This window comes from Neltuma alba, unplaced genomic scaffold (assembly GCF_004799145.2).
Source record: "Neltuma alba isolate B1F8T4 unplaced genomic scaffold, ASM479914v2 tig00012499_pilon, whole genome shotgun sequence".
NCBI lineage: Eukaryota > Viridiplantae > Streptophyta > Magnoliopsida > Fabales > Fabaceae > Neltuma > Neltuma alba.
The window spans coordinates 281589-309194 of record NW_021636968.1 but is presented as its reverse complement, the minus strand read 5'-3'; the positions used below and the strand labels follow the sequence as shown (position 1 = coordinate 309194).

General features: G+C 37.1%; 1 protein-coding gene across 1 annotated transcript; it reads right to left on the bottom strand.

Moving 5' to 3' along the window:
* Positions 1-24340: 24340 nt before the first annotated feature.
* Positions 24341-26084, bottom strand: LOC114727621 (TMV resistance protein N-like). Its single transcript, XM_028914310.1, has 3 exons — positions 25341-26084; positions 24950-25249; positions 24341-24832 (listed from the first exon to the last, which is right to left on the bottom strand). The coding sequence occupies exons 1-3, from the start codon at positions 26082-26084 to the stop codon at positions 24341-24343; spliced, it is 1536 nt and encodes a 511-aa protein (XP_028770143.1).
* Between the last annotated feature and the right edge of the window lie 1522 nt (positions 26085-27606).

Genomic DNA, 27606 nt, shown 5'->3' with positions numbered 1-27606 from the left:
AAGTTAAGAATTTAAATTTAAATGTATGTTTTCAAAATAGATAAAAAAACCAATATAATTAAGATAAAATAAATTAAAGTATTCTATTTTTAAGTAAATGATATTTATAATATTGTTTAGTCAAATCTTCATGCTGGGCACCCTTAGCTATTTTAGGGATTCAGGCACCCTACATAAGACACACCTTATCTTTAGCGGAATAGATCCCACAATCTCCTCAGTAAGAGGGGATGTGGGTTGCCTTGAAAAAAAAACAAAAAAAAACCCTGATTAAACTATAATTTAGGGTATATTTCAATATCTAAACCTTTATTTTTTAACAGAAAAGGAGAGAGATGATAATTAATGAGAGAAGTGGAAGTTACCAATTTTTTGAGTCCCAACCAGATGAAGTACCAACATTTTCTAAAGCATCCCTCCATCTCTGCACCTTCATTTTGTCTTCTGCAAATCTTTCATCATGTTTAAAGAATGCTTCTGCAAAACTTCCTTTTTGTTTCCTAATATAGAGGGATCTATACCGTAAAATATCAGAAATACTTGAAGATTTGTCTCTTCTTTTAACTACAGGATCTTTTGAAGCTTATCCAAACGCCACGTTGAAGAATCGTAATTTGGGGAGAGCACAACAATTGTAGAACGACATTCTTCAATTGCTTGTACTAAACTTGGATTAATAGATTCTCCCCTTTCAAGTTCTTCCTCATCCCGAAAAATTCTTAATCCTTCACGTTTTAAAGCAGCATACAAATGATCAATAAAAATTTTCCAAGTATCATCCCCTGGAAAGCTCAAAAACACATGATACTTCCATCTCTTAGTTGAACCAGAAGAGCTTGAAGAACAGCCAACTCCGTGGGCATCACGCGCCATCGCAAGGATTTGGAATCTGAACCCAAGTACAAAAGTAAAAACACAAGAAACTGGAAGAATAATACATATATAAAGGCCAGAAAAAAAGAGAGAATAATACATATATAATAGGAGTTTCAACAAAAATAGTTCAGCAATCAGTCCAATGCAAAGCCTTGAGATAGGCATTGGGCGTATTAAAACAGATAAAGTAAAAAATTCAAAATCACAAAATGCTTAAAGATCTCTAACAGAAACAATCCATTTCACTGAAGAAAACAAGATATAATAGAAACATCAACATACAAGGCTTTTCTTACAGCAAGATTTATCCACTCTTCACACATAATTTCAAAGCAAAATTTCACAGATCTAAACAAGTCATTTCGGTGATCATAAATGTAGAAAGGAGAGAGGGAGAAAGTGGAAACCTGGAAGAGGAAATAATGTCGAAAGATTTGTTCGATTCCGACCGACCTGATATAAGATGAAGCCCAGCAGCCTGGTGCAAATTTTATAAAAAGAAAAATGGAGAAACAGTGAGAAGGAAAGTGGTGGGAATGAGCTCAAGTAGAAGTGGGAATCAGGGTCAGTTCTTCAGGACTAACGGGTTTAAAAGGGCCGGCTTTTCAGGACTGAAATTTCAAAAATATCTTAATTTGTTAGGCTCAGTCCTTAAGCTACGGGGACTCAGGGCCAGCCCATGGGCTTTTGGCTCATTTAAGAAAAAAATGTTTTTTTTTTATATTTCTCATATTTTTATAAAAAAAATAAAAATAAACTAATGAAATTGTTAATAAAAGACATAAATATGAATAAAATTAAGTCACAAATACAAAATATCATCACATATAAATATCCATCAACATCCAAGAACATTTAAAACATTCATTAACAAAATATTAACATCCAAAAGTTTTATCTATAGTGCAATTGTGCAATAAATAAACACTATTATTAATTTTTTGAAACTTCATTATCACTATAATCAATTACTTTTCTTTATAAGTATGCTTTTCTTTTGTAACAAAAAATCAAGATTTTCTTCTTTATAGGAATTTTACTTTTAAATTTTGCAATCTAGTTATTATTTTATTTTAATATGAGAAACATTATTGTTAAAACTCATGAATTTCTAATTCAAATTATGAAATCACAAGTTATATAAGTATAAAAATACTCTATTATCAAATATATATATTTTAAAAATATCAACACATATAATATAAATCAAATCATTATTAAAGTCTAAATTAACCTATTTTTTAAAAATTTAATTGGATAAATTATTGTCTAAAACTAAATAAATCAAATCATTATGTAAAATTTAATTTTAAAATGATAATAATAATTAAATATTTAAAATATTATTAACAATGAAAAAATTAATAATATTAGAATTAAATAAAAAATTTTAAAAAAACAAAAAAAATATATAAAAGGACCTAAACAGGCCGGCTCTTTTAAGCTCTCTGCCTTTTAAGGCCAGCCCTCTAGGGCTTATTTTTCATTTGAGGAGAAAAATTTTAAACCCCATCCTTATAATTTCAGAATCTAAACAAGCCGGCCTGACGAGTTCGGCCTGTTTTTTCGGCCCTAAGTTCAAGTCTTCTCTTTTCTTCAGCCTTTGCGCGTTCAAATTTCAAACCGTGTTACGGATGGAACTACTGCTTTCCATTTTAATACAAGTATGTATATGTGAGAAAAAGCCCAAAAAGACCTTGGAAAGACTTGCTTTTATTTTATCATCGTGTTTTGGGCTGCACGACTTATGAGTCCCCTAATATACGTTGCTTTGTTTTGGAATCCAACGGAAGAAGCGAAAGACCAGAGCATTCCTCTCTTAATTTCCAATTTATTCCTCGGGTTCACATTCAAAGAAAGAGGAACAAAACGCAAGCTTAAAGAAAAAAAAGGTTCAATCCCAACAAATTAGCCAATGAAGTGGGTGAATTCACCTATATAAGACTCATAATAACACACCCTCCTTCAAAAGTCTAATTTCTAAACACTATCTTTATTGGATAGAAAAACCTCCTAGAACTTATAAACTATATAGTACTTCATGTTCTTAATATAAAAACTAGTTAAAAATTCAATTTGATCCTAAATATAAGACTCTAATTTACTTTATTTATCATATTTATCTATTTTTCTTCCAAGTAATCTCTATAATGATTGTAATAATTGTTTCAATACACATGATTACTAAGGATATTTTAGAAAAGATAACACCTATTTACTACAAATAACTAACTAAGCTAATTTTCTTAATCCGCTCAAACAATCGGCTCATTGTGGTTATTATTGCCAAGTTGGTATGCGGAGTTGAAAGATTAACCTGTTTTCCCTTTTTTTTTTTTTTGTCCTTTTATTTAATGGCATGGAAAGCAAATCGTAGCATCATCCTGGAGGCTTTGGGCAAGGCCATGAGAAGTCTCGGGCAAAGGAAACTGAAAGTGGAAGTAGTAGAAAGTGAATCAACTAAACACATTTTCCTCTTCCCCTTTACAGCGCCATACTGAATATAAAACCCCAATAATCAAATGGATCAACAAAGCCATTTAGAGACTAACACAAAGGATGAGAAAATGGCCATTAAACAGACTGTAATTTGGGCTTTGGAGTGATGAGAAATATTTATAGGATGCGAGGACGTTATATGCCATCCATTTTTAATTATAAGATTTCAATTTTTGCATTGGTTCATTTTTTTTTTTTTATAAAATATCTTTTAGATTTGTCTGAATCTTGAATATATTTTTATCATTTTACCTTTCGTTAATATGCTCTCATTATTTTGTTTCATACATTCTCTCTCATCTTTTTTTTCCCCCCTGCTCTCACCACTTACAAATAAAGATACAGTTGAAATAAAAAGTATATTTCTCACTTTTAACTAATTTTGACAGTTTCTTTAAATCATGCAATTTGATTACTTAAATCTTATAATAGGGACGGATAGAGTACTTTTTTGGGAAAACAAATCTGAAAGTCCTTATAGTTTATCTCTTTTTTCAGTGTGGTTCTTACATTGTTCGGCCAAAAAAAAAAAAGCATGGTCCTTACATTTTAAAAGCTTATAAATCACCATTTGCACTGTTGGTCCTTACAATCAAGATTCCTCCTCCTCCTCCTCCTGTCACGGGTTACTGGAGTGTTAATATTCAACTGGATAAAGAATATATGCTATATGAGAAATTATTTGCTGCTGCCATATTACTCTTTACCACTTTTGCTTTTGTGGAAAAAAACAGAGGCAAACAAAGTAACCATCCACTTTTTGCTTGTTTCCATTATACAAAGTCATTATTAAGCCCAAAAACTCCTCCAAGAAGGTATCACCCAACTCTTCTGAAAGACTGGAGGAGGGAGAGAGGTTGGGGAATCGAAGAATTTGTTGTTAAACTGCTCACTGAAGGAGAGACGTTGAGGAATTCAAAATCATATTAAAACTTTTTTATGCTTTGTATGAAATACTTCAAAATAGTGTATGGAGTGGTTGATACATTTTCAAAATTGAGTGTGCTAACTTCCAAGCATATCAAATTCACTGGCAGCACTTAATTTGGGCAATATGGCTTCTTTTGTTTTACCTAAGTTCATTTTGGTGCAGTAATATATTAAAACTTGGTCAAAATAATTTAACTGTTAAACATGAAGAAGAATCTGGTACCTTGTTGGGTTCCCTTCACCATTTTACGATTATAACACTGTGCCTCCCCTTTATTTCTGATGGTACTGGCAATATTACAAGAGTTCTGCACTTTTCCTTTTGTAACTTCTAACCTCAAACATTGCATTTTATGTGAAGCACTAACTCTGGAGCACGGCATTAAAATTTTCAGGGACCTTAACCCATTGCATGATATTATTAATCAGCAGGGTTACAAGGAAAAGTACTTTAGGAGCTTAATTCCTCTTGGCCCAAAATATGCTGAGGTAACTACAAACATATTAATTTGCCACTTTAAATTTATCAAGTGCACCTTTTGATCTGTTTGACTTAGCAATTCTTTGACTTCTTTCTATAATGATCTAGGTTTCTAAACAGAACACAAATTTCTTGCAGCTTTTACCATGGGGAGGGAAGCTCACAAGCGAGTCACAAGGACCAAGTTTCCTTCAAGCCCCGAAAACTATGATATTCTGTACTCTGCATTCCAGGATTACGACAAGGTGTTAATACCATGTTCTTTTCTTACTATGATATATCTGGAATATATGATGCTTCAAGGGTCAGAGTTTTAATTTCTTTTCAAAAATATTACCCTATAAAATACTCACTTTTCTATGTGACCCTTAATTTTCAGGCATGGCTGGAATTAATAGGCAAAGCAGTTGAGGAGACAGATGCATCTCAGATTTCATGCAATCGTGAAGCACGACATAGATATCTAACGTCGAGAGCAGAAAAGGTACGTAGGCTATATTACTCATACAGTCGTATGATTGGTCATTTGACTATCTTACTCTTTACATATTATTAGTTAAGGAAATTCTAACTTAGCATCTTTCACACGCCGCACGTGGATACAGATCTCCATGGCATTTATAATCTTCCCACAAAATGTTTTAAGGAAAAAGGAGAAAATAATGGATTAATCAAACCATGGTTAGATACGTAGCGAGAGCATTTCAGTGATGCATCCTCTAAGTGTTCATATTGTCAAGAAATTGTTAATGAACTGAGAGCCTAAGCAGAAAGAAAGAATGATATATGAGGATACAATGGTCCCCAAGGACATTTTAATTAAGCTTAGAAACTTCATTGTAGATTTTGCATTTCTTAAATATGAGTTTAGACTGATAATTTTTCCAACTGTGTTGGTCTTGCTATGAATTTCGTGTTCTCATCAAAGCTTTAGAAGAATTGGTTAAGTGATACTGGAGCTCATAACAGCTATTTTCCAGAATTTAAAACAGGATTTTATTGATATAAACCTTAGGAGGTGAATTCTACGTTTACTAAGTTATCTTGCACACTGACAATGATTTAGACTGAGAGTTCACATTACATTTGAGACATATCCTTTTATGGGCTTGGTTCATGGAAACTTGTGAAAGTAGGATCCAGGTCAGGGACTTTTGAAGCAGCTTACTGGGGACACGCTTACACAGGTATTCCTAACTTGACCTCAGTACTTTTCCTCAACAAAGTTGAAGGGCAGTTCCAAACTTTTGTTCTGTTTTTTCTGTTGTTTTGTTTTGCTCGTGTACGCAAAAATGATTTCAGCCCAATTTCTACAGATAAGAGATTGAAATACATCCTCTCGTAACCCTTCGTTTGGTTGGAGTTTTTTAGAGTAAAGAATTCTCATGTAGATCGTGTCGCAATGATTCTAGATATATGAAGCCATAATGAGAAGCTTTTAAGTACCACTTTTGTACACAAGGAAAACAAAACAACATTAAAAACAGAACAAAAGCGAAAAGCCTAAACTATGTTTTCATAGAAATACGCAAGATTTTTGCATACTAATTAGCTATGTCTCCATCGGTCTCATTGATACTACATCCATCCTGCAAGGAGATGTTTTTTGAAGATTGCTCTTGTATCTAACTCTTGCTTCTTCAATGCTTCTAAGACGAGATTTCACCTAACTTGTATATACAACCTATAAACGAAGGCAAAGAAAGATCAACCTTTAGCCGAGTAAATATTATGCAGAAATTAGTCATCTATATAGTATCAACTTGTCTATAGAGTTATTTATAGCAGTTATGCATACATATTTTGTATCCTAAATTATTTTACACTTAAATAAGCTTAATAATTAGAAATTTATTATAAACATCTGCAAAGTAATAAGAGCTTTTGAAGTCTGCTTCTTGATTTGATTTTGTAAAATGATTTCGCGAACACTTGAGAGATTTAAGCATTCATATTGAAGGAACATAAAATGGGTTGATGGATTTCCTTTGTAGCACAATACTGCTTTGCAATCTAATCATGACTAGACCAAGGCAAAAAATAGTATCAAGAAGCAGCAGTATGATTGAGATGATCTTCATCGTATGGTACTAATTTATTGAGTTTCTCCAACACATCAAGAACTTGATCAAACATGACTCAAGAAGACATAAATGTCATTAGAGTACGGTGCGTTTTTATTTTAAAGAAAATAACAAAATTAAAAGGAAAATTTAAAAAGAAAAAGACAAATCACCCCTTTTGTTGGGAGGGTCACATTCATATGTTACAAGAAATTCTTACTGGGAAAAAAAAACAAAACAAAACATGCACCCAGAACTGACACTAGTGCAGAGATAAATTTTTTACAGCAATGAAAAATAGCTTTCTATAACAGTTTTATAAGTAGTAAAAGCTATCGCACAAGGTAAACAATCAGAAATATGCATTAGCATCAAGTTTGAAATAGATGCCCAAGAAAATGCCAAAAGTCTGACATCCACTCCCAACAGCTACAGCTTTTTTTATTCTCAATTTCATTAGTATTGTTGAAGTTATCTGAGTCATAATCAACTTCGGCTCTGTTTGGGTCAGCGTTTGCTGACCCAAAAGCAGCTTATATTATAATTTAAGCTGGGTTGAGCATATATTCTCAAAACGTGCTTACAGAGCCAATAAGCTACTTTTAGATCACTTAAACGCTTAACCAAACAAGCCCTTCGTCTTTGGATTCAAGCTTGTTTGTTTTAGCCAGTACTGACCTAATATTCAGTGTAAAATGACATTTGAAATTGGTTCAATTACAACAAAACAAGAACATTGAATGTAATTAAGGAAATACAATATTTATATGTATTTGAGAGTTTATATTAAATTCATGCGCTACCTCCGGTCCTTAATATAAGAGCTAATTGACTAATGTGAGTGAGGAAGTTTGTTTATATTTTAATAATATTGTCTCAGATATTATATTTGGACTATTCATTTTCCTTCTAAGGATGGAGAAAGGATTTTGAATATCTACTCCTTTCATTTTCTCTTTTTTCTATTTATTCCCTATAAATTAATAAGGATATGAGTAGATTTTTCCAAACGAATATCTTTTATATCCCCTTAATTAAATTTAGAGGGAAAAATGGAAGGAGTAGATATTGAAGGAATAGAGTTACAGATTTGGATATTCTAAGAATCTCTTCTCCACCATTATATAAAAAATAAATGGTCTAGATATAATATCTTATACAATATTATTAAAATATAAATAAATAAATTTAAACTATTAAAATTTATTCTGGGCAATTTATACCTATAGCCCAAAAAAATTTTAGTTTATAAAATATTTAACAATAATTTTATAAAATACTACATCCGAACCATCCATTTTTAAATGTAAAGGGGTGGCCTTTTTTTTTGGGGGGGGGGGGTATTAACAGTAGTTCTCTGCAAAAGTCAAAAGGAAAGGGAACAATGGCTTGGAAGTAATGGAAAGGGTTCTTAATTGTAGTTTTCGCTGAAGGGGAAAGAAAATCTAGTGCCTGAGCGTGACGATTTCATTGTTTTTATTTTTTTCACAAGAAATGTGAGAGGCGAACGTTGTCCTCAGTGTGAACGAGTGCTTTACAAATTGTTTGTGTGAATTATTTGTAATATAGTATTTGGGTAAATTTTTTTCAACATGTAGTATTTGGGTAATTATTTTATTGTTTGAGTATTATACTAATAAATTAAAAATGCATGTCAAAGATGGTAAATTGATCCTTAATATCGCTTTAGGGTCAAATTAAATTAAATTTAGGATATAGAAAGTGATACAAAGCAAAGTCATTTTTTTATTGGAGCAAAAAAAAATTAACTAGATCCTAAATTAACGAAAAATCAAAATTGCTATTAAAAAGGGGTTTTTTTATTTTAAAATCTAAAAAGTTAAAAACTACTTTGCAAATAAATTAAAAACAATTCTAATTTTTTTGGATTTTCTTTTATATAAAAAATATGAAAAGATAATTTGAAATTGAATTTGAAAGAAAATTAATTAAAAAGATAGCAAATGATAAAAAATTTGGATTTTAGGAAAATATGAGAGAATGCTTGAAAAATAGAAACAAACAATCTTAATTAATAAATGTCCTAGAACTCTAGCTACAATCGCCAATTAAAAATACCATTGAAAAAATTAGGGTCTTTATGCAAAGAACACTCAACTTGAGATATTCAACATGTACCATGCAATTATAAAATTCATCCAGACTATGAAAGAACAATATAAGCATACATACAGAACTTCAAACCGGATATAAATATATAAATCTCAAACTATAGAATTTAATACCAATCACAAAAATTCAATTCCAAATTAAGAAATATGACTAGTAATCTCAGAAAATTTAATCAAATAATGTCAATCCTAATTCAGAAAATCTATTATTTAATTAAATTAAAGGAATTGAAATAAAAAATTTTCCTAATTAGCTTTGAAACTCAAACCCAATCCTTCATCTCCAAGAAGCTCAGAGTCAGAGGGATTCGCTACACACGGATTTGAATTTTGCTATAACAAATTCACTATGCATTGCGGCCATGGAGAAAAAGGGAAAGGAGGGTGTCGCTGGTTCAGCCGTTGCTGTTCGCTATCTCAGCTCTGTCTCCATCTCTCTCTCGCAGATGATGAAGGTCGTTCCAGAAGAAGGTGATGGACGGTGATGATGGTCCGAGACGATGATGAAGGTGGAAAGGAATAAGGTCGCGTCTGCGTGGATGGATTTTGGTGTGTGGGTGTGATGGTTTCGTAAGATGATGATGATTGTCCGTGATGTGGTGGTGCCGCCTCCCCGTGTGTATGGTTTCTCATATATATAAGAGGATGATGGAAGACCCTCATTATCCCGCCGCTGCTTCTTTCAGCTTTTTTTCTTCCATTTCTCCCAAATTTTCTACAATAAAATCTAAGATATTTGTGATATTATATATTTTTTTTTAAAAAAATTCAATCAGTTAAGTAAATCATAAAAATATGATATTTTTGCCCTTTTTAGAGATATTTTCATCCAATCACAGTTAATCCAAATTAATCATAATAAATGCAATTAAGTTCAATTTAATTGATAAAAATTCTAAATAAGATATCAAAAATCAATATAAAAACAGGATTTATCATAAATTGAGATCTAAAAGAATTGGCAAGGAAGAGAATAGATCCCAGGTTGACTGAAGTGATTGTTGGAGATATAATGTGGGTGTGTCAAAAAGAACAAATCCCACGTTGCTCAAGAGTGTGGGGCACAAGGGTATAAATATTAACTTGTATTCTTGGGCTAGTAAATAGGCCTAGAGGAGAAGGAGGATATTGTCCGCACGATCATGAGCTATTGGAGGCAAATGCAGTGGAAATCCGCGCAATTCACTTTCGTCTATATCTCCTTCCTCCTCTAAAGTCCATAGGATGTGACTCGGATTGTAATAGTTTTCTACAGAAGCTACTGCCAACAGTGATAACTATATGTCGAAAAGCTAAATCCATTTCACAAAATCATGAAAACCAATAATCAAACATGAATCAATACAGACATAGAAGTTATGAAAATCTTGTTTGGAAGAATTGCTTATTTGATGATAATCAGAGTTAAGTTGATACTTATGATCAGCTTTTGCAAATTTTAACTTGGGACTTAAAAAATATAGTGTATTTTGAAGTCTCAGTTTGAGGGCTTTAACATAAACAGTGTACATAGGGACTCTAGGGTTAGAAAAATTTTACTACTACCTTATTGGGATGATTGTAATTAGTTTTCCTTTGTGTTTTGGATATTGAACAGGTTCGCATGTAATAGCCTGATTTAGCTTAGAACCTATATCAGATTAAATGAATGAAGTATTTTTTGTTTTTCACACTTTTCTCTCTTTATTGGGCGTTTGTTGTTTACCAGTTTGATTTTCTACTGAGGTATTGGGCTTGATGTATGAAGCGATATTGCCTTTTATGTTTGTGTCCTTGTTTCTGACTCCCTGTGTTGTTCAAAGCATAATTGACCCTTTTATTTATTTATTTTTTTTAAAACTTATGAGAACATTTTATATGGCAGCCTCATAATATCTGGCCTTTGTGCTGTGGAAATTATATTTAAAACTTTAAATTTTGAGCCATTTACCCTTAATTTATTGTGAAAATGATCACAATTCTAATTCAAGTAAAAAGATATTTTGTTGGCCAAAAATGGTGCAGAATAGTTTTATGTGGAAATTATATTTCTGGCAAGAGTAATTTGTTATGTATTTTCATATAATTATACTTTTACTATTCGAAACCTCTCTGCTCAGAATAAAAAAAATTATGCAGAAATTAGTCATCTACAGTATCAACTCGTGCGCAGAGTTATGTACAGCAGCTAGGCATGCATATTTTCTATCCTTTGTTTTTTTTAACCTAAACAAGCCTGAGAATCACAAATTTATTGGAAACATTATGTGCAAAATAGTAAGAGTAGGGGAAAATCGTAATTAAGATCTTGATCATCTCGTACTATTTTCTTGAGTTTCTTAAACTCATCAAAATTTGGATCAACATCAGCTCGTGACTCAAGAAGATATAAATGTCACTAGCGTATACGATGCATTTTTATTTGAAAGGAAATTGTAAAATTAAAATGAAGGGAGAATTATAATAAGGTCTCAAAAAAAAATAATTATTAGTAAGTCCTAATAATAAGTAAGCAGTTATCATTTACTATTCTAGAACTTTTCATCACAATGCCAACTGCTTATGTTGTCATTAGGACTTTTAAGTGATTAAATTCCTCACTTGGAAGAAAATAAAAAAGACAAAGAATTCTTAACATGGTATTTGTAGGAGGGTCACGTTCACATGATATGTAACAATAAATTCTTACTGAAAGAAATTCTTCCTTGTTTTAATTGGTACTCCATCTTGTTTTTATTATAAGATTTAAATAATTAATTTTTTATAATAAAAACTCAGTTAAAATTAGTTAAAAGTAATAAATAGTTAAGAAATATATTTTTGTTTGCTCTTATAATAAATGAGAAAAAAAGATGAAAGAGAATATATAGAAAAATAGGAGAATAGATTAATTAAAGGAAAAATGAAAAAAATGCATTAAATGGAGAAAAAGTTCCTTCTTCGGACACCCAAATCCAATTCATTTCTCCCATGTCAAACATTAACACTTACAGAAATAATTAAAGAAGAAGAGAAAGAGGGCACACCTAACGAACAAAACAGAGATGCGGAGGAACAGAGGAACACACAGGGCAGTGCCAGCTTCAAACGAATCACCAAGAAGCAGCAGGAAAAGAGGAAACAAGAGAAGAACTGCTCACCCCACACCACCAAGGTGACAGACGGCAACAGCGGGAGGAGAAAAATGACGATGATTTCTCAGGAATAGTAAGCAAAGAAGAGGCCGACGGTGGACGGACAACCACACCGACAATGAATATAAGGAGGATGGCGGTTGATAGGAAGCGCGACTGAGATCCCCTTTTTCTAATTCTCCATAGGTTGCTTCGCTCTTTTTCTCCTCTCCCTTCAACGTAACAAGCCGAGAAAAATATCATGAAAACATTTATATAAAAGCACAAAAGGACAATATGGTGATTGCAAAGTGGGTGGGTGGGTCCGTGTGTATAAGGCCAATATGGTAATTAAAATGATAAAAGCTTCTCTCATGCATCGGTGGGATTCACAGCGAACCATAAACAATGTTTGTCCTAGACTGCCAATCGACCTTACTAAAAATTTACAACACATAATCAAACTATTAAATAATTAATACTTCTGATTCTCAATATGAGAGCTAGATAACTAATTTGAAGAGATTAAAAAAAGTAGTTAAGTTGGTTAATTGTAACAAATATGTGTTCACTTTCCTAAATTACTCCTTTTAATTATGTGCATTAGAATTATCATTTGATAGAAACGACGCCTTATGATTGATAAGGATCTTTTAGAACAAAAATAATAAATTTGAGAGATAAAGTAATTAAGATCTTATATTTAGGACCAAATTCTAATTCTTATATTAAGAACCAGAGACAGTATTTTACATTACTTTTAAGGCCATTACAGGATTTTTGCCATCTTTGAACATTTCTACACAACACAGGCCATTCGCACTTGCTTACAACAAAACAAGAACAGTGAATATGCATAATAGATAGTTGACCTACGGCCATTGGATCGTATATATATTAATACTTCCTCCTGAATCCTTTTCTATAGTCCTTAATACATAAAAATGACGTAACAACCTTCTTCATAGATTATATTAAATTAATGTATCCGCGAAAATTTTAAATATCCATCAAGCATGCATTAATATAAAATATAAATTTTAATCTAAAACCAGAAGGCTTGATCTACGTACCTTGGAAGGATAGACTCATCTTCTTCAACAACGGACTGATCATGATGTCTGGAGCATTGAGTATAACCTCCATATTTCTCAACGTCGGTTCGTGTAACATCAGTAGCCTGCAATATTTCCATCATTGTCTCAGGGCCCAGGATTTGCAGACCCATTGCCCCATTAAGTGCTCTTTTAGCAAGTAAATAAGCAATGCCATTGCCGTCCCTGTGAAAGACCTGGAGATCCACAAACCAATCCCACTCTAGCATCCCTTTGATTTCCATGATGAGAGCAATATCCTTGTGCGTCTCAGGGACTTCAAATTTGATCAATCGAACAGCCTCAGCGGAGTTGCTTCTCAAGACAACACCTCTAATACCAGCGTCCCAAGCGCTTTTGAGACCCATCAAGCAACCCCATAGTTTGGCTGTGAGGGTATCTCCGCCACTTAATTTCAGAAGAAAAGCCTCCTTCATGCAATTGTTGCCATCTTTAAGAACGCCTCCACAAGCTGCTTTGTCATCTGAATGAGAATAGGTGCCATCCACTTCTACAATACCATCATTAGGTCTCGGCCGGGGACTATTGTAAGAACCCTCTTCCTTAAACGTCAATACTTTTCATAAGACCACTACTATGGTAGAAAAAAGAAAGATGTACAACAACTACCATAGTAGAAAGAAATTGCGTGATTTTAGAAAATTAACATTTAAAACTTGGTTCCACCTCAAATGTAGTTGCATGCAACTATCATCAATCAATCACAATCACTAGGCCTCCGAGTCTCCGACCCGGGTAACACATACATCAAGATAGCCCATCCAAATAGGTTTTCCACCAAGTAAAACCAAGTTCCATAAAACCATAGCAATGGCCTCCGGCCAACAAAACGAGTAGGTAATGTATTCTCCAATTTACAATAAGGCCGGGAATCAGAATATTTCAAGAAAACCCTAGCTGTGGCAATATACAACTATCCATACATAAATAAAGCTAGAGGCCTAAAGCTAACCAAGCTCAAGCCTCCGCGTCTCTTCCCGAAGGCACACGCCTAGAACCTTCACCTGAAAACATTGTAAACCACGGGGTGAGACAAAGTCCCAGTAACCAGCCTTTCCAATACTAGGTACTACTAAATAGGTGCTCGTGAGGTGTCAAGTGGGGCAGTTCACAAATAATACATAATGATAGCCACAACAATTTATGCCAGTGCAATGATGCAATCCCATCAACCAAATCCCTCACTTTGGGGGATTTTCAGGAGCCGAACCCGGCCTATCCCTCACTATGGGGGACGTAAGGAGCCATAAAGGCCTATCCCTCACTCTGGGGGACGTAATGAGCCCGAAGGCCTATCCCTCACTATGGGGGACGTAAAGAGCCAACCATCATGCATTAATGGAGGCCTTACCACGTGGTAGTAACAGACAACTCTCACCAAATTCCCAATCAATGCATCATGCTCAAATCATAATCAAAGAGTAATATCATTTCACAATTAACCTCATTCAGTGGCATATCTTTCACAATTCAAGAATTCATTCATCATTAGTCAAAACCCCCACAAGACGGTTTTCCTTTTTTTTATACACAACATACGGTTCGAACATAATTTCTATTTAGAGCACAAAACATAAATCTACTCACAATACCACAGAAGCAAGTACTAAGGATTGGAAAGTGGTTACCTCTCGCCTGAGCAAGGAATAACAAACCAACGATGTGGCCCCGTGCACCACCAAGACTCACAACCGGTCTACACAAGCACACAAACACACAACCATCATATATTAGCTTTCAAACTAATAATGTGGCCAAAAACACACTTGGGGACACAAAATTCCTATCTCCCATCAAAACTCTACCCAACTCAAAGGGTATAACTATCAAAACAACACTCCAAAGTCCTCAAAGTCTATTAAAACATCAAGTCTCCTTCCAAGCATCAATTAGAGTTCAAACCTCAAGGACCCACTATAGGAATTCAACCTCCAACATCTCATTTGAGCAATTAAGGTTCCAACAACAAATCTAAACCGATTAAACATCCAATTTAACCCTCCTTAACATAACCCAATTCACAAAACTCAAATTCAATCCCTACATTATCATCCTCAATCCCAAATCATCCAATTCCATAAACCCTAACTCCAAAACTCAAGATTCTTTAAATCCAAGAAAACTACACCGATTAAAACTTAAACTAACCCAATGCAATCAATTAAACCCAAAACAATCGGTCAAAAACCTCAGTTCCATCATAACTTAGAAAAACCTAGAGTTCCACTAAAAAATCCTCAGAAATTCCAAGTAATTCTAAGAAAGAAAGAAGATTAGAGGTTAAAATCACTTACTTGAGGTAATGGATCCTTAGAAATGCCTTTCTCAAGCCTCCTCCACGAAACCCTAGCAGAGCTTCTCTCTCCTCCTTCAGATTTTCCAATTTTCGCACATCTGAACCCTCCAGCGATTATATAGAATCGCGACCTTTCGCCGCGGCGAACTCCATCTTCGCCGCGGCGAACTAATCCCGAGAGGGATTACTCGCCTGAAAAACCGACTTCGCCGCGGCGAACTTCAATCTTCGCCGCGGCGAAAGCTTCCCGAGAGGGAAGCCTCGCTCACCTGAACAACTTCGCCGCGGCGTCCCCAAGACTTCGCCGCGGCCAAACCTTCCCGAGAAGACACTCCCCTCTGAAACCCCCGGTTCGCCGCGGCGAAGTTCGAACATACCCTGAGAGGGGTACGTTCACCTATTCCTCCAACCAACCTCAAATCCAACCTAAACACCAAGATCAAGATTAAATCACTAATCTATCCTCAAAATCAACCCAAAAGAGGCTATCAAAACCCGATTAAACTTAGGATGTTACAATTCTCCCCAACTAAGGAATTTTGTCCCCAAAATTCAAGCAATCACACAAAACACCACACAAACAAACACACACTTACTAAGAAAACAAACGAGGGTAATCACGTCGCATCCTTTCCTCTGTCTCCCAGGTGGCATCACCAGGACTCATGCCCTTCCAGAAGACTTTCACCAATCGAATGGTCTTATTCCTCAATTGCTTGTCCTTCACATCAAGGATCCTTTCCGGTTCAGCCTGGTAAGTTAGGTTGTCATCCAGCTCCACCTCCTCAGGCTCTAAGATGTGGACGGATCAGGGTGGTACTTCTTGAGTTGGGACACATGAAACACATCATGTACATTGGACAAGTGCGGCGGCAAAGCAACTCGATAAGCCACTTCTCCAATTCTCTCCAGAATTTCAAAGGGTCCAAGAAATCTCGGAGATAACTTTCTGCTTTAATGGACCTCCCAATACCAGTAGTAGGCGTGACCCTCAAAAACACATGGTCACCCTCACAAAATTCCAATGGTCTCCTCCTCCTATCAGCATAACTCTTTTGCCGGCTCTGAGCTGTCAACAACTTCTGCTTGATGACCTCAATCTTCTCTGTAGTAGCATCTACCAAATCTGGTCCTAAAACCGTTCTTTCACTCAGCTCCGTCCAACAAAGGGCGATCGACACTTCCGGCCGTAGAGTGCTTCATAAGGGGCCATCTGGATGCTGGCATGGTAGCTGTTGTTGTAGGCAAACTCAGCTAAGGGTAGGTGATCAATCCAACTCCCCTTGAATTCAATGGCACAAGCTCTCAACATATCCTCTAGCGTTGAATTGTCCGCTCGGTCTGTCCATCGGTCTGTGGGTGATATGCCGTACTGAACTTCAACTTAGTACCCAAAGCCGCATTCACCGCTTTCCAGAAGTTAGAAGTAAAGCGCGGATCTCGGTCCGAGACTATACTCGACGGAACACCATGAAGCCTGACGATTTCATCCATGTACAACTTGGCCATTCTCTCCAAGGTATAACTGACCTTATAGGGTAAAAAGTGAGCAGATTTTGTCAATCTGTCCACCACCACCCAAATAGCATCATACCCTTCGGGTGTCCTCGGCAAACCTACAATAAAATCCATGGAGATGCTGTCCCACTTCCACTGAGGAATTTCTAGTCCTTGCAACAAGCCTCCAGGTCGTTGATGCTCTATCTTGACCTTCTGACAAGTCAAACACCGAAGTACGAAGTCAGTCACTTCCTTCTTCATGTTGGGCCACCAATACTGTTGCTTTAGGTCATGGTACATCTTGGTTGCTCCGGGGTGGATGGCGTAACGGCTTCGATGAGCCTCCTCTAGGATAGTTCTTTTAATCTCCTCGTCCTGGGGAACACAAATCCGGTTCTTATACTTCAGGATGCCCATATCTCCAAGTTCATAGTCCTGTACTGGGCCATCCTCCAATTCTACCCGAATCTTTGCCAACTGATCATCTTCCCATTGAGCCGCTCGTAAATCTTGATAGAATTCATAATCTCCAAGCACTGCACATAAAGTAGCCTGCTCCGACGGTACAATTGGGATCTCTAACAACTTCTCGAGCAAGAATTGTTCCTTTAAGCTTATACAGAACACATGCACTGCTTTTCTACTCAGAGCATCCGCTACCACATTTGCTTTTCCAGGATGGTACTTAATCTCAAAATCATAGTCCTTCAGGAACTCCATCCAACGACGCTGCCGGTTGTTCAACTCTTTCTGATCCACCAAGTATTTCAAACTTTTATGGTCACTGAAGACTTCGAACTGGGAGCCATACAGATAATGCCTCCAGATCTTTAGTGCAAAAACTACTGCCGCTAGCTCCAAGTCATGGGTTGGGTAGTTTTCCTCATGTGGCCTTAGCTGCCTGGAAGCATATGCCACCACCTTATTGTTCTGCATTAGCACACAACCCAAACCCTTTAGTGACGCATCGGTGTAAAGCACATAAGGTACTCCGGGGATTGGAAGAGTAAGCACTGGAGCTGTAGTCAACTTGGTCTTCAGCTCTTGGAACGCTGATTCACATTTCTCCGTCCAAACAAACGGTTGATCCTTCTTGGTTAACTTGGTCAACGGCATTGCAATCTGAGAAAAGCCTTGGATGAACCTCCGATAGTATCCAGCTAATCCCACAAAACTCCGTACCTCAGTTACCGATCTGGGACTTCCCACTTAAGTACTGCGTCCACTTTGTTAGGATCCACTGCTACTCCCTGAGCTGACACCACATGACCCAAGAACTTCACTTCTTTTAACCAAAACTCGCACTTTGACAGCTTAGCATACAACTGGTGATCCCTCAATATCCGTAGTGCGATGTGAAGATGCTCTCGATGTTCTTCCTCACTTCTAGAATAAATCAGAATGTCATCGATGAACACTACCACAAATCTGTCCAAATAAGGTCGGAAGATCCGATTCATGTAGTCCATAAAGACAGCTGGAGCATTTGTCAGTCCAAAAGGCATCACCAAAAACTCATAATGTCCATAACGAGTTCGAAAGCTGTTTTCGAAATGTCCTCTGCTCGTACCCTCAACTGATGGTATCCTGATCTCAGATCAATCTTAGAGAAAACTGATGCTCCGACTAATTGGTCCAATAGGTCATCAATTCTAGGCAACGGGTACTTGTTCTTGATTGTGACCTTGTTCAATTGTCGGTAGTCGATACACAACCTCAAGCTACCATCTTTCTTTCTCACAAACAAAACCGGCGATCCCCACGGTGACACACTTGGTCGGATAAGTCCCTTTTCTAGCAATTCTTCTAGTTGCTTTTTCAACTCGACCAATTCTGAAGGAGACATTCTATAGGGAGCCTTGGAGATTGGGGTGGTTCCCGGAACCAACTCGATGGAGAACTCCACTTCTCGCTCTGGAGGTAGTCCTGCAACCTCGTCCGAAAACACTTCGGGGTAGTCCCTCACCACAGCTATCTGCTCAATTCCTCCTGCCTCATCCTCACTAATCGAGAAGAAGACAATGAAGGCCTGGCACCCTTTCCTCACCGCCTTCTCTACTTGAGCAGCTGACAACAAAACCGGACCACTTGACATCTCAGCACATAAGGCACCTACCGGGATTGTCACCAACCTCCTTTTACAATCAAGGATTGCTCCATTGGCCATCAACCAGTTCATGCCAATAATCACATCGATACCTTTCAAAGGTAGACAGAACAAATCTATTGTAGAATCTCGACTCTCAAACTGAAGTGCAAGCTCTAGACACGCTCTTCCAGTTACTACGGTGACTCCAGCAGGAGTAGACACCCTTAAGTCATAAGGTAGCTCGACTCGAATCAAGTTTGGAGATGCAGAAGCCTCCTCATTTGTCATCGCATAAACACGTCCTGGAACGGTAGAACGACCAGCTGGAGGTGTCGGCTGACTCTCTGGACAGTTCCTGGCAATATGTCCCCACCGGTGGCATCGAAAGCACTCCCAGCATTGCCCCGCATGCCTACCCCCACATCTGGGGCACGGTCCAGTAACACTCGGGGTGGTCACTGAAGAATCTCGACGGGAGCCCTGTCCCCCCCAGCCTGATTGTTTGGATTCTGGCGCCTTTGCATAAAGCCCCTCTGAGCATTCACCCTCTGATTCTGCCCTTGATTCCTATTTCTCCCTGAGCTACTCGAGCTCCCAGAGCTGTATTGACTCCTCTTCCCCACTCCTCCTGTAGGACCAGGATAACGGGCCGCTCTAGCTTGATTCTCAGCCCTCCTTGCCTCTACTACCTCTCTTGTCCTTCTAGCCGCAACCCGCAGCTTCACACACATCTCCTCAAAGGTCTTGACCTCTAACAAGGCCAACTGCTGTTTCAACTCCGGCCTTGCACGGTTCATCAATTGTTGAGCTAACCAGAGTGAATGATCTTCCGTCTGCCTCGGCACATACTTTGCCAAATCTATAAACCTTGTGATAAATTGGTCCTCATGCATCTCGCCCTGCTTCAGAGAATAGAATAGGAATTGCTTTTCCATTCGCAACTCCTTTGGAAAGAAGTGATCATAAAACATCCGCTTGAAAGTATCCCAGTCCAGCTGAGATATATCAGAGGGTCTCGCACTGTCCCACCAATGTCTTGCTTGCTCTACAAGATAGGTGACCGCCACTTGTACCTTGAGCGGGGAAAGACAAGGAACAGCAGTAAAGATTGTCTCCATCCGCTCAATCCATTTTTCTGCATCTGATGGTTCCAAACTTCCTTTGAACTGGGGAGGATCATGACGATGCACCTCCTCCATACTTTGGTGATATCATTCAGCAGCGGAGGGTAAATCACTCCCTCTGAAGTGCCTCCTCCCTGGCTATCAGCTTGATACTCCTCCCTCTGAGGTAAATCTCCAGCTCGATCACCACTCCTAACCCCTCTTTCTCCTACTCCTCGTGCCTCTATAGTCACCTCATTCTCTCGGTCCTCTTGATTGACCGACTCTTGGTGCTTCCTCGTGAAGTCTTCCTCAAACTTCCTCAACCTTTCATCCACCACCGCTGTCATCATCTCCCTCATTTGTCTCAGAAAAGCCTCATTCTCTTGAGGCGGTCCATTACCGGTTGGATCTGTTTGACGTGTCCGTACCATCCTTCCTCTCCCCAACTAAGGATGGAAACCCTCATTAGTAAAGAAAGAAAGGAAACACAAAACAAACAGGGAAGGTATGTATGAAGTATGTATATTGCCACTAGGAAAAGAAACAATTTCAAAGAAACAAACCGGCTCTGATACCAATTTGTAAGAACCCTCTTCCTTAAACATCAATACTTTTCATAAGACCACTACTATGGTAGAAAAAAGAAAGATGTGCAACAACTACCATAGTAGAAAGAAATTGCGTGATTTTAGAAAATTAACATTTAAAACTTGGTTCCACCTCAAATGCAGTTGCATGCAACTATCATCAATCAATCACAATCACTGGGCCTCCGAGCCTCCGGCCCGGGTAACACATACATCAAAATAGCCCATCCAAATAGGTTTTCCACCAAGTAAAACCAAGTTCCATAAAACCATAGCAATGGCCTCCGGCCAACAAAACGAGTAGGTAATGTATTCTCCAATTTACAATAAGGCCGGGAATCAAATATTTCAAGAAAACCCTAGCTGTGGCAATATACAACTATCCATACATAAATAAAGCTAGAGGCCTAAAGCTAACCAAGCTCAAGCCTCGCGTCTCTTCCCGAAGGCACACGCCTAGAACCTTCACCTGAAAACATTGTAAACCACGGGGTGAGACAAAGTCCCAGTAACCACCTTTCCAATACTAGGTACTACTAAATAGGTGCTCGTGAGGTGTCAAGTGGGGCAGTTCACAAATAATACATAATGATAGCCACAACAATTTATGCAAGTGCAATGATGCAATCCCATCAACCAAATCCCTCACTTTGGGGGATTTTCAGGAGCCGAACCCGGCCTATCCCTCACTATGGGGGACGTAAGGAGCCATAAAGGCCTATCCCTCACTCTGGGGGACGTAATGAGCCCGAAGGCCTATCCCTCACTATGGGGGACGTAAAGAGCCAACCATCATGCATTAATGGAGGCCTTACCACGTGGTAGTAACAGACAACTCTCACCAAATTCCCAATCAATGCATCATGCTCAAATCATAATCAAAGAGTAATAATCATTTCACAATTAACCTCATTCAGTGGCATATCTTTCACAATTCAAGAATTCATTCATCATTAGTCAAAACCCCCACAAGACGGTTTTCCTTTTTTTTATACAACATACGGTTCGAACAATTCTATTTGGAGCACAAAACATAAATCTACTCACAATACCACAGAAGCAAGTACTAAGGATTGGAAAGTGGTTACCTCTCGCCTGAGCAAGGAATAACAAACCAACGATGTGGCCCCGTGCACCACCAAGACTCACAACCAGTCTACACAAGCACACAAACACACAACCATCATATATTAGCTTTCAAACTAATAATGTGGCCAAAAACACACTTGGGGACACAAAATTCCTATCTCCCATCAAAACTCTACCCAACTCAAAGGGTATAACTATCAAAACAACACTCCAAAGTCCTCAAAGTCTATTAAAACATCAAGTCTCCTTCCAAGCATCAATTAGAGTTCAAACCTCAAGGACCCACTATAGGAATTCAACCTCCAACATCTCATTTGAGCAATTAAGGTTCCAACAACAAATCTAAACCGATTAAACATCCAATTTAACCCTCCTTAACATAACCCAATTCACAAAACTCAAATTCAATCCTACATTATCATCCTCAATCCCAAATCATCCAATTCCATAAACCCTAACTCCAAAACTCAAGATTCTTTAAATCCAAGAAAACTACACCGATTAAAAACTTAAACTAACCCAATGCAATCAATTAAACCCAAAACAATCGGTCAAAAACCTCAGTTCCATCATAACTTAGAAAAACCTAGAGTTCCACTAAAAATCCTCAGAAATTCCAAGTAATTCTAAGAAAGAAAGAAGATTAGAGGTTAAAATCACTTACTTGAGGTAATGGATCCTTAGAAATGCCTTTCTCAAGCCTCCTCCACGAAACCCTAGCAGAGCTTCTCTCTCCTCCTTCAGATTTTCCAATTTTCGCACATCTGAACCCTCCAGCGATTATATAAATCGCGACCTTTCGCCGCGGCGAACTCCATCTTCGCCGCGGCGAACTAATCCCGAGAGGGATTACTCGCCTGAAAAACCGACTTCGCCGCGGCGAACTTCAATCTTCGCCGCGGCGAAAGCTTCCCGAGAGGGAAGCCTCGCTCACCTGAACAACTTCGCCGCGGCGTCCCCAAGACTTCGCCGCGGCCAAACCTTCCCGAGAAGACACTCCCCTCTGAAACCCCCGGTTCGCCGCGGCGAAGTTCGAACATACCCTGAGAGGGGTACGTTCACCTATTCCTCCAACCAACCTCAAATCCAACCTAAACACCAAGATCAAGATTAAATCACTAATCTATCCTCAAAGTCAACCCAAAAGAGGCTATCAAAACCCGATTAAACTTAGGATGTTACAACTATAACCTCCACTGTTGATGTCTGGATCAATCTTCACGTAGTTATTGATGATACTACAACCTTCGTCCCCTGTTCTTCGCCATGCTTCAACATCTTCTTTACACACCGCTCGCCACCCACACTTGCTTATTTTCGTCCTTGGTGACTTATTTTCCATTGCATTCTGAGAGAAAAATACCATTTGAAGTCCATTGACAACCAAAGAGGAATAAGGAATATATTTTATATAAAGCAGAGGACTCATAGCTGGAGGTAGATAAATAATATGCCGACGATGCGAGTTTGGAAATTCATCATTAGGAAATCTGCAACTCCAACAAATTCCATCCCTCCCCTTTCCAAATGCGAGATCGCGTTCTATGACTAAGCATATGGCTATGCCCCACCATTCACGTGAACCACAATAATCAGGGGATATATTTATTATGAACGACACATTATTTGGACACCTCCAGAATTCTTTCTCGCAAAAGTAGTTTTGATTATAAAACCATGATGGTACTCTGCTGCCTAGAATTCTTAATGAGCGACAACGTGGACGGAGGGAAAGAAACTGGGACAAAAAAAAAACAGATTGTTTGTATCAGAAGTATGTTGATTAACACGTAAGAAATGACAATATATACGTACAAGTAAAATAAACTATATATTTATTGTCAAAGAAATTAAGAAAAAAACAGGTGATTCTAAAAACTCACAATTTCTGAATCCCCTCTTATAATTGCTGACTTCATATTTAAATGGTTGTGAACCTATAAGAAACAATTTTGCGTGTTAAAGAAGTAAAATGATAGAGGTGAAAGAACAATTAAAGACAAATAAAATAAACCTGAGGTTGAAATGATTCAATGAAATCCCATAATTGATCTGCACATCCGTAATGTTTTAGTGATGAACAACCTTCAGCCCCTATACGTGATAGATTTGACGGAAGTTGCGGCAAAGACCGAAGCCTTGGGCAACTCCAGAGAGCAATACCTTTAAGCTTCGAAAGATTGGAAATGAGACCAGATGGTAAGTCAATGAAATTGTTTCCATTTAGATGTAAAATTTCCAATGATGATAACGCCGATGTCATCAGGAAGTGATCCATCATGGAGATTGCAAAAATTTAAGTTTAATTTTTTCAAGAATGACAAAGACAGCGGCAACAAAAACTTTTTGGAGCTTGAAGGCCTTTGAAGAAGGGATAAGCAACTCCACGATGATGAAGATTGTGCTTCACCATTGTAGCCACTAAATGATAACTCTTTTATAGCAATTCCACTCAAATCCAGCTCTTTCAAAGCTTCATTTTCATTCAAATTCTCTGGCAGGCTTGAAAGCTTTGAGCATTAGAAAGTTTGATAATTTTGAGAGCTTTCAACTTACTAACACTACATGGAAGACAGACCAGCTTTTTGCAGTTTGTCAAATTTAATTCAACGAGACCAATCAAATTGCCCAGTGATTGAGGTAGCTTGGCTAGAGCAGTCTTCTCTAAATCAAGCTTCGATAGACATGCCATATCTTTTCCAAACTCAGGAAGTTTTCTAACTTTTGAACAACCTGATAGAATAAAAGTCTCCAAGCTATTCATCTCAAATTTTTCTGGAAGCGTTTTAACTTCTTTGCAATCTTTCAAGTCAACAGTGACAAGTTTCTTGTGTTGCCCAAGAGACTGGTGAATTTCAACCAAGTTAGAACACCCTTGAAGAATCAACTTTTCAAGATGAGGAATTCCATCAAAATTTGGGGTTTTGATGAGGTATTCTGAATGAGATAGATTAATGGACTTCAAGCTTCGAAGAGACTAACAACAGGGGAAAAAAGAAAAAGACAATAGATCAAAAACCAAATACTGATTATAATTATAATTATAATTTACTAAATTGTGGATAAACAATTTAAATAAAAGGACTGTAGTTACCTGTTTTCCTCTCCATAGTTCTTTTAACTTGCTATGTCGCATTTTTAGCACAACAAGTTGATTGAGTTGAGGTTGACTTGGCAAATAAAATAATGGATACCCCTCCCATTCTATGATTTTCAACTCTTTGGAAAGAGACTTGAGTCCAAGCGGAAGATTCAGTTGGCAATGTGAAACATATGAGTGACTTGAAATGATAAGTAACTTGAGATTACTCAGTTTTGAGAAGGCTTCAGGATCCCAAAATGCATCACATGACTTTTCTAATGTTAGCATTATTCCCCGGGTTGCTTCTGTTCCCTATAAAACAACAAGTCAAGGTAAAAATGTATAAAAGCCATGCAATAAATTATTATAAGAGTGCACAAACACAAGAACTTTGGAACGTCACCTTATTTCCTCCTAATACATGATTGGCATCATCCAAGGACAATATCCTAGAAAGCTTGCTGGCATCACCAGATGATTCTTGATAGACAACATGTTTAGCCATATTTTGCAGAGTTTCATGCACCCGCAAATGCCCTTCATAATTAATTACTAGTGATTTGTCAATAAGAAGCCTTATTCCAATTTTTGGGTGAAGATCCTTATCCAATGTTTCTAAAATTTGTATGATATGATCTTCATCCATCCCATTGAAAAAGCAAGCAATATCCAAGAATATAGTCTTCTCATTAAGCTCTAATCCGTGAAGACTCACTTCAAGTATCTTGGAAATGTCCTCTGGAAGACATTTCTCGAACTTAGCTAGTGCATCTTCCCATTCCTCTATCGTTCTTTTGCAAAGAAATGAACCTAACACTTCGAGTGCTAAAGGAAGGCCTCCAGCATATTCAATGACGGTTCTAGCAAGGTTCAAATAATCTTCATTAGGTTGCCCTTCTTTAAAGGCATTTTGAATGAGAAGTTCATGGGACTCGCTATCACTCAAGAATTCAATGTGATATATAGCACTATCAGATACACCATATGATGATAGCAAATGCTTATCCCTTGTTGTTATCACTATTATGCTCCCTTTGCTGAACCATCCTTGCCTTGGAGCCAACTTCTCAAGTTGGCTAACATGACTCACATCATCAAGGACAAGTAGAATTTCTCTGTCGGTTAACTTCCTTTTTATTAACTCCATTGCTTCATAAAAATCAGCCACTTCTATACTCCTTTTGTACAAAGATAAAAGAAGTTTTCTTTGTAACGAAATCAAACCATCTTTTTCACATGTCTCTCTAATATTATCAAGGAAGCAGTGAATCTCAAAGTTTTTGCTCTTTCGCTTTCACTCTCGCTCATAAAAGGCTCTAGCAAGAGTTGTTTTGCCTACGCCTCCTGCACCCCATATTCCTATAAACCCAACTTCTTCTGATTCCCTTGCTATGATTGAATTCAGTTCATCTAATTTTGGTTCAATTCCAATTAACTTGCCAAGATCAGATGCTGATTTATCAAGTAACTTTGACCCGATTTCATCAGCAATGCTTTCAATGAATTCTGTTTCGTACCTGCATATGAAAATAAAATTATAAAGTGTAAATTTTTTTGCATAAACAATCCCAAAAAAAAAACTAGGTAATGTGAGATGTGAAGAAAACATGACCACAAATTTAGCAGTTTTAAGTTTACCATGAAACTTAGTTTAAATTAGTTGGGAACAGGCGATAATTTCATTTATAGAAGAGTTGTACATTGCCTCTAGTATTTACAGACACAGACGATTATGTTTATTTGTCCACACATTAATAACTCCTAGATATTCAAATCATTTAATTAACACATCATAGTTTGAGTTCCTCTTTTCTGGTAATCCGTTTTATTTATATTTGAGTATTTTTTTTCCTTAATTTTATTTAAGCAACTTTTCACAGAACACATTGTCAGATTAAAAGTTCAAATTTAACGCCAATAATGTTTTCGACCGTCAAAAACATAATAATTATTGTGTTGTAATTTTACTATATATTTTATGTATGTGTTTATATATATATATATATATATATATATTCAAGAAAATGACCATTCAGAATTCCATCATTAATTGAGTTTAATTGCAAAACCTAAATCATTTACGACCAATAAAGTACTACAGTTGTACTAGAAATCTATTTCACCAAGAAGTATAAACACAGGTCTACAATTAAATAAAGGCCAAAATATAAATAACTCCTCCCAATTTTAATTCTCTTACATACAATATCTCTTGCCTTTGCAAGTTTAAAAATCACGCCCTCAACTTTCATTGTCTGACATTTAACCCTTTACCATTAAAAAGACGGTTAAATCTCATAGAATAGATGTGCATATAATTTTATTATTTTACTAATTTATCCTAATTTTAAACTCATAATTACCCTAAAGAGCATTTTTGTAATTCTACTAATAATTATTCCTAATTCTACTCTCGCCTAATCATTTTGCTCTTTCTGGCATTCCCACCTTGTCTTGGTTTAGCTGGCTAGCAAGGTTCTGAAATTCTAGGACATGAAAAAAAACTCAATTGAGAATTGATTAATCCTACACATCGCCTTATTCGCTCTCCTTCGCGGTTTGTTTGGTTGGAGGGGAGGGGAGGAAAGCCAAAATGTCCCCTCCCCTCATCCCCCTTTCCATTTTAGCTCTCCCTCAAATTGGGGGTTTTTAGAGGGAAGTTAAATTTT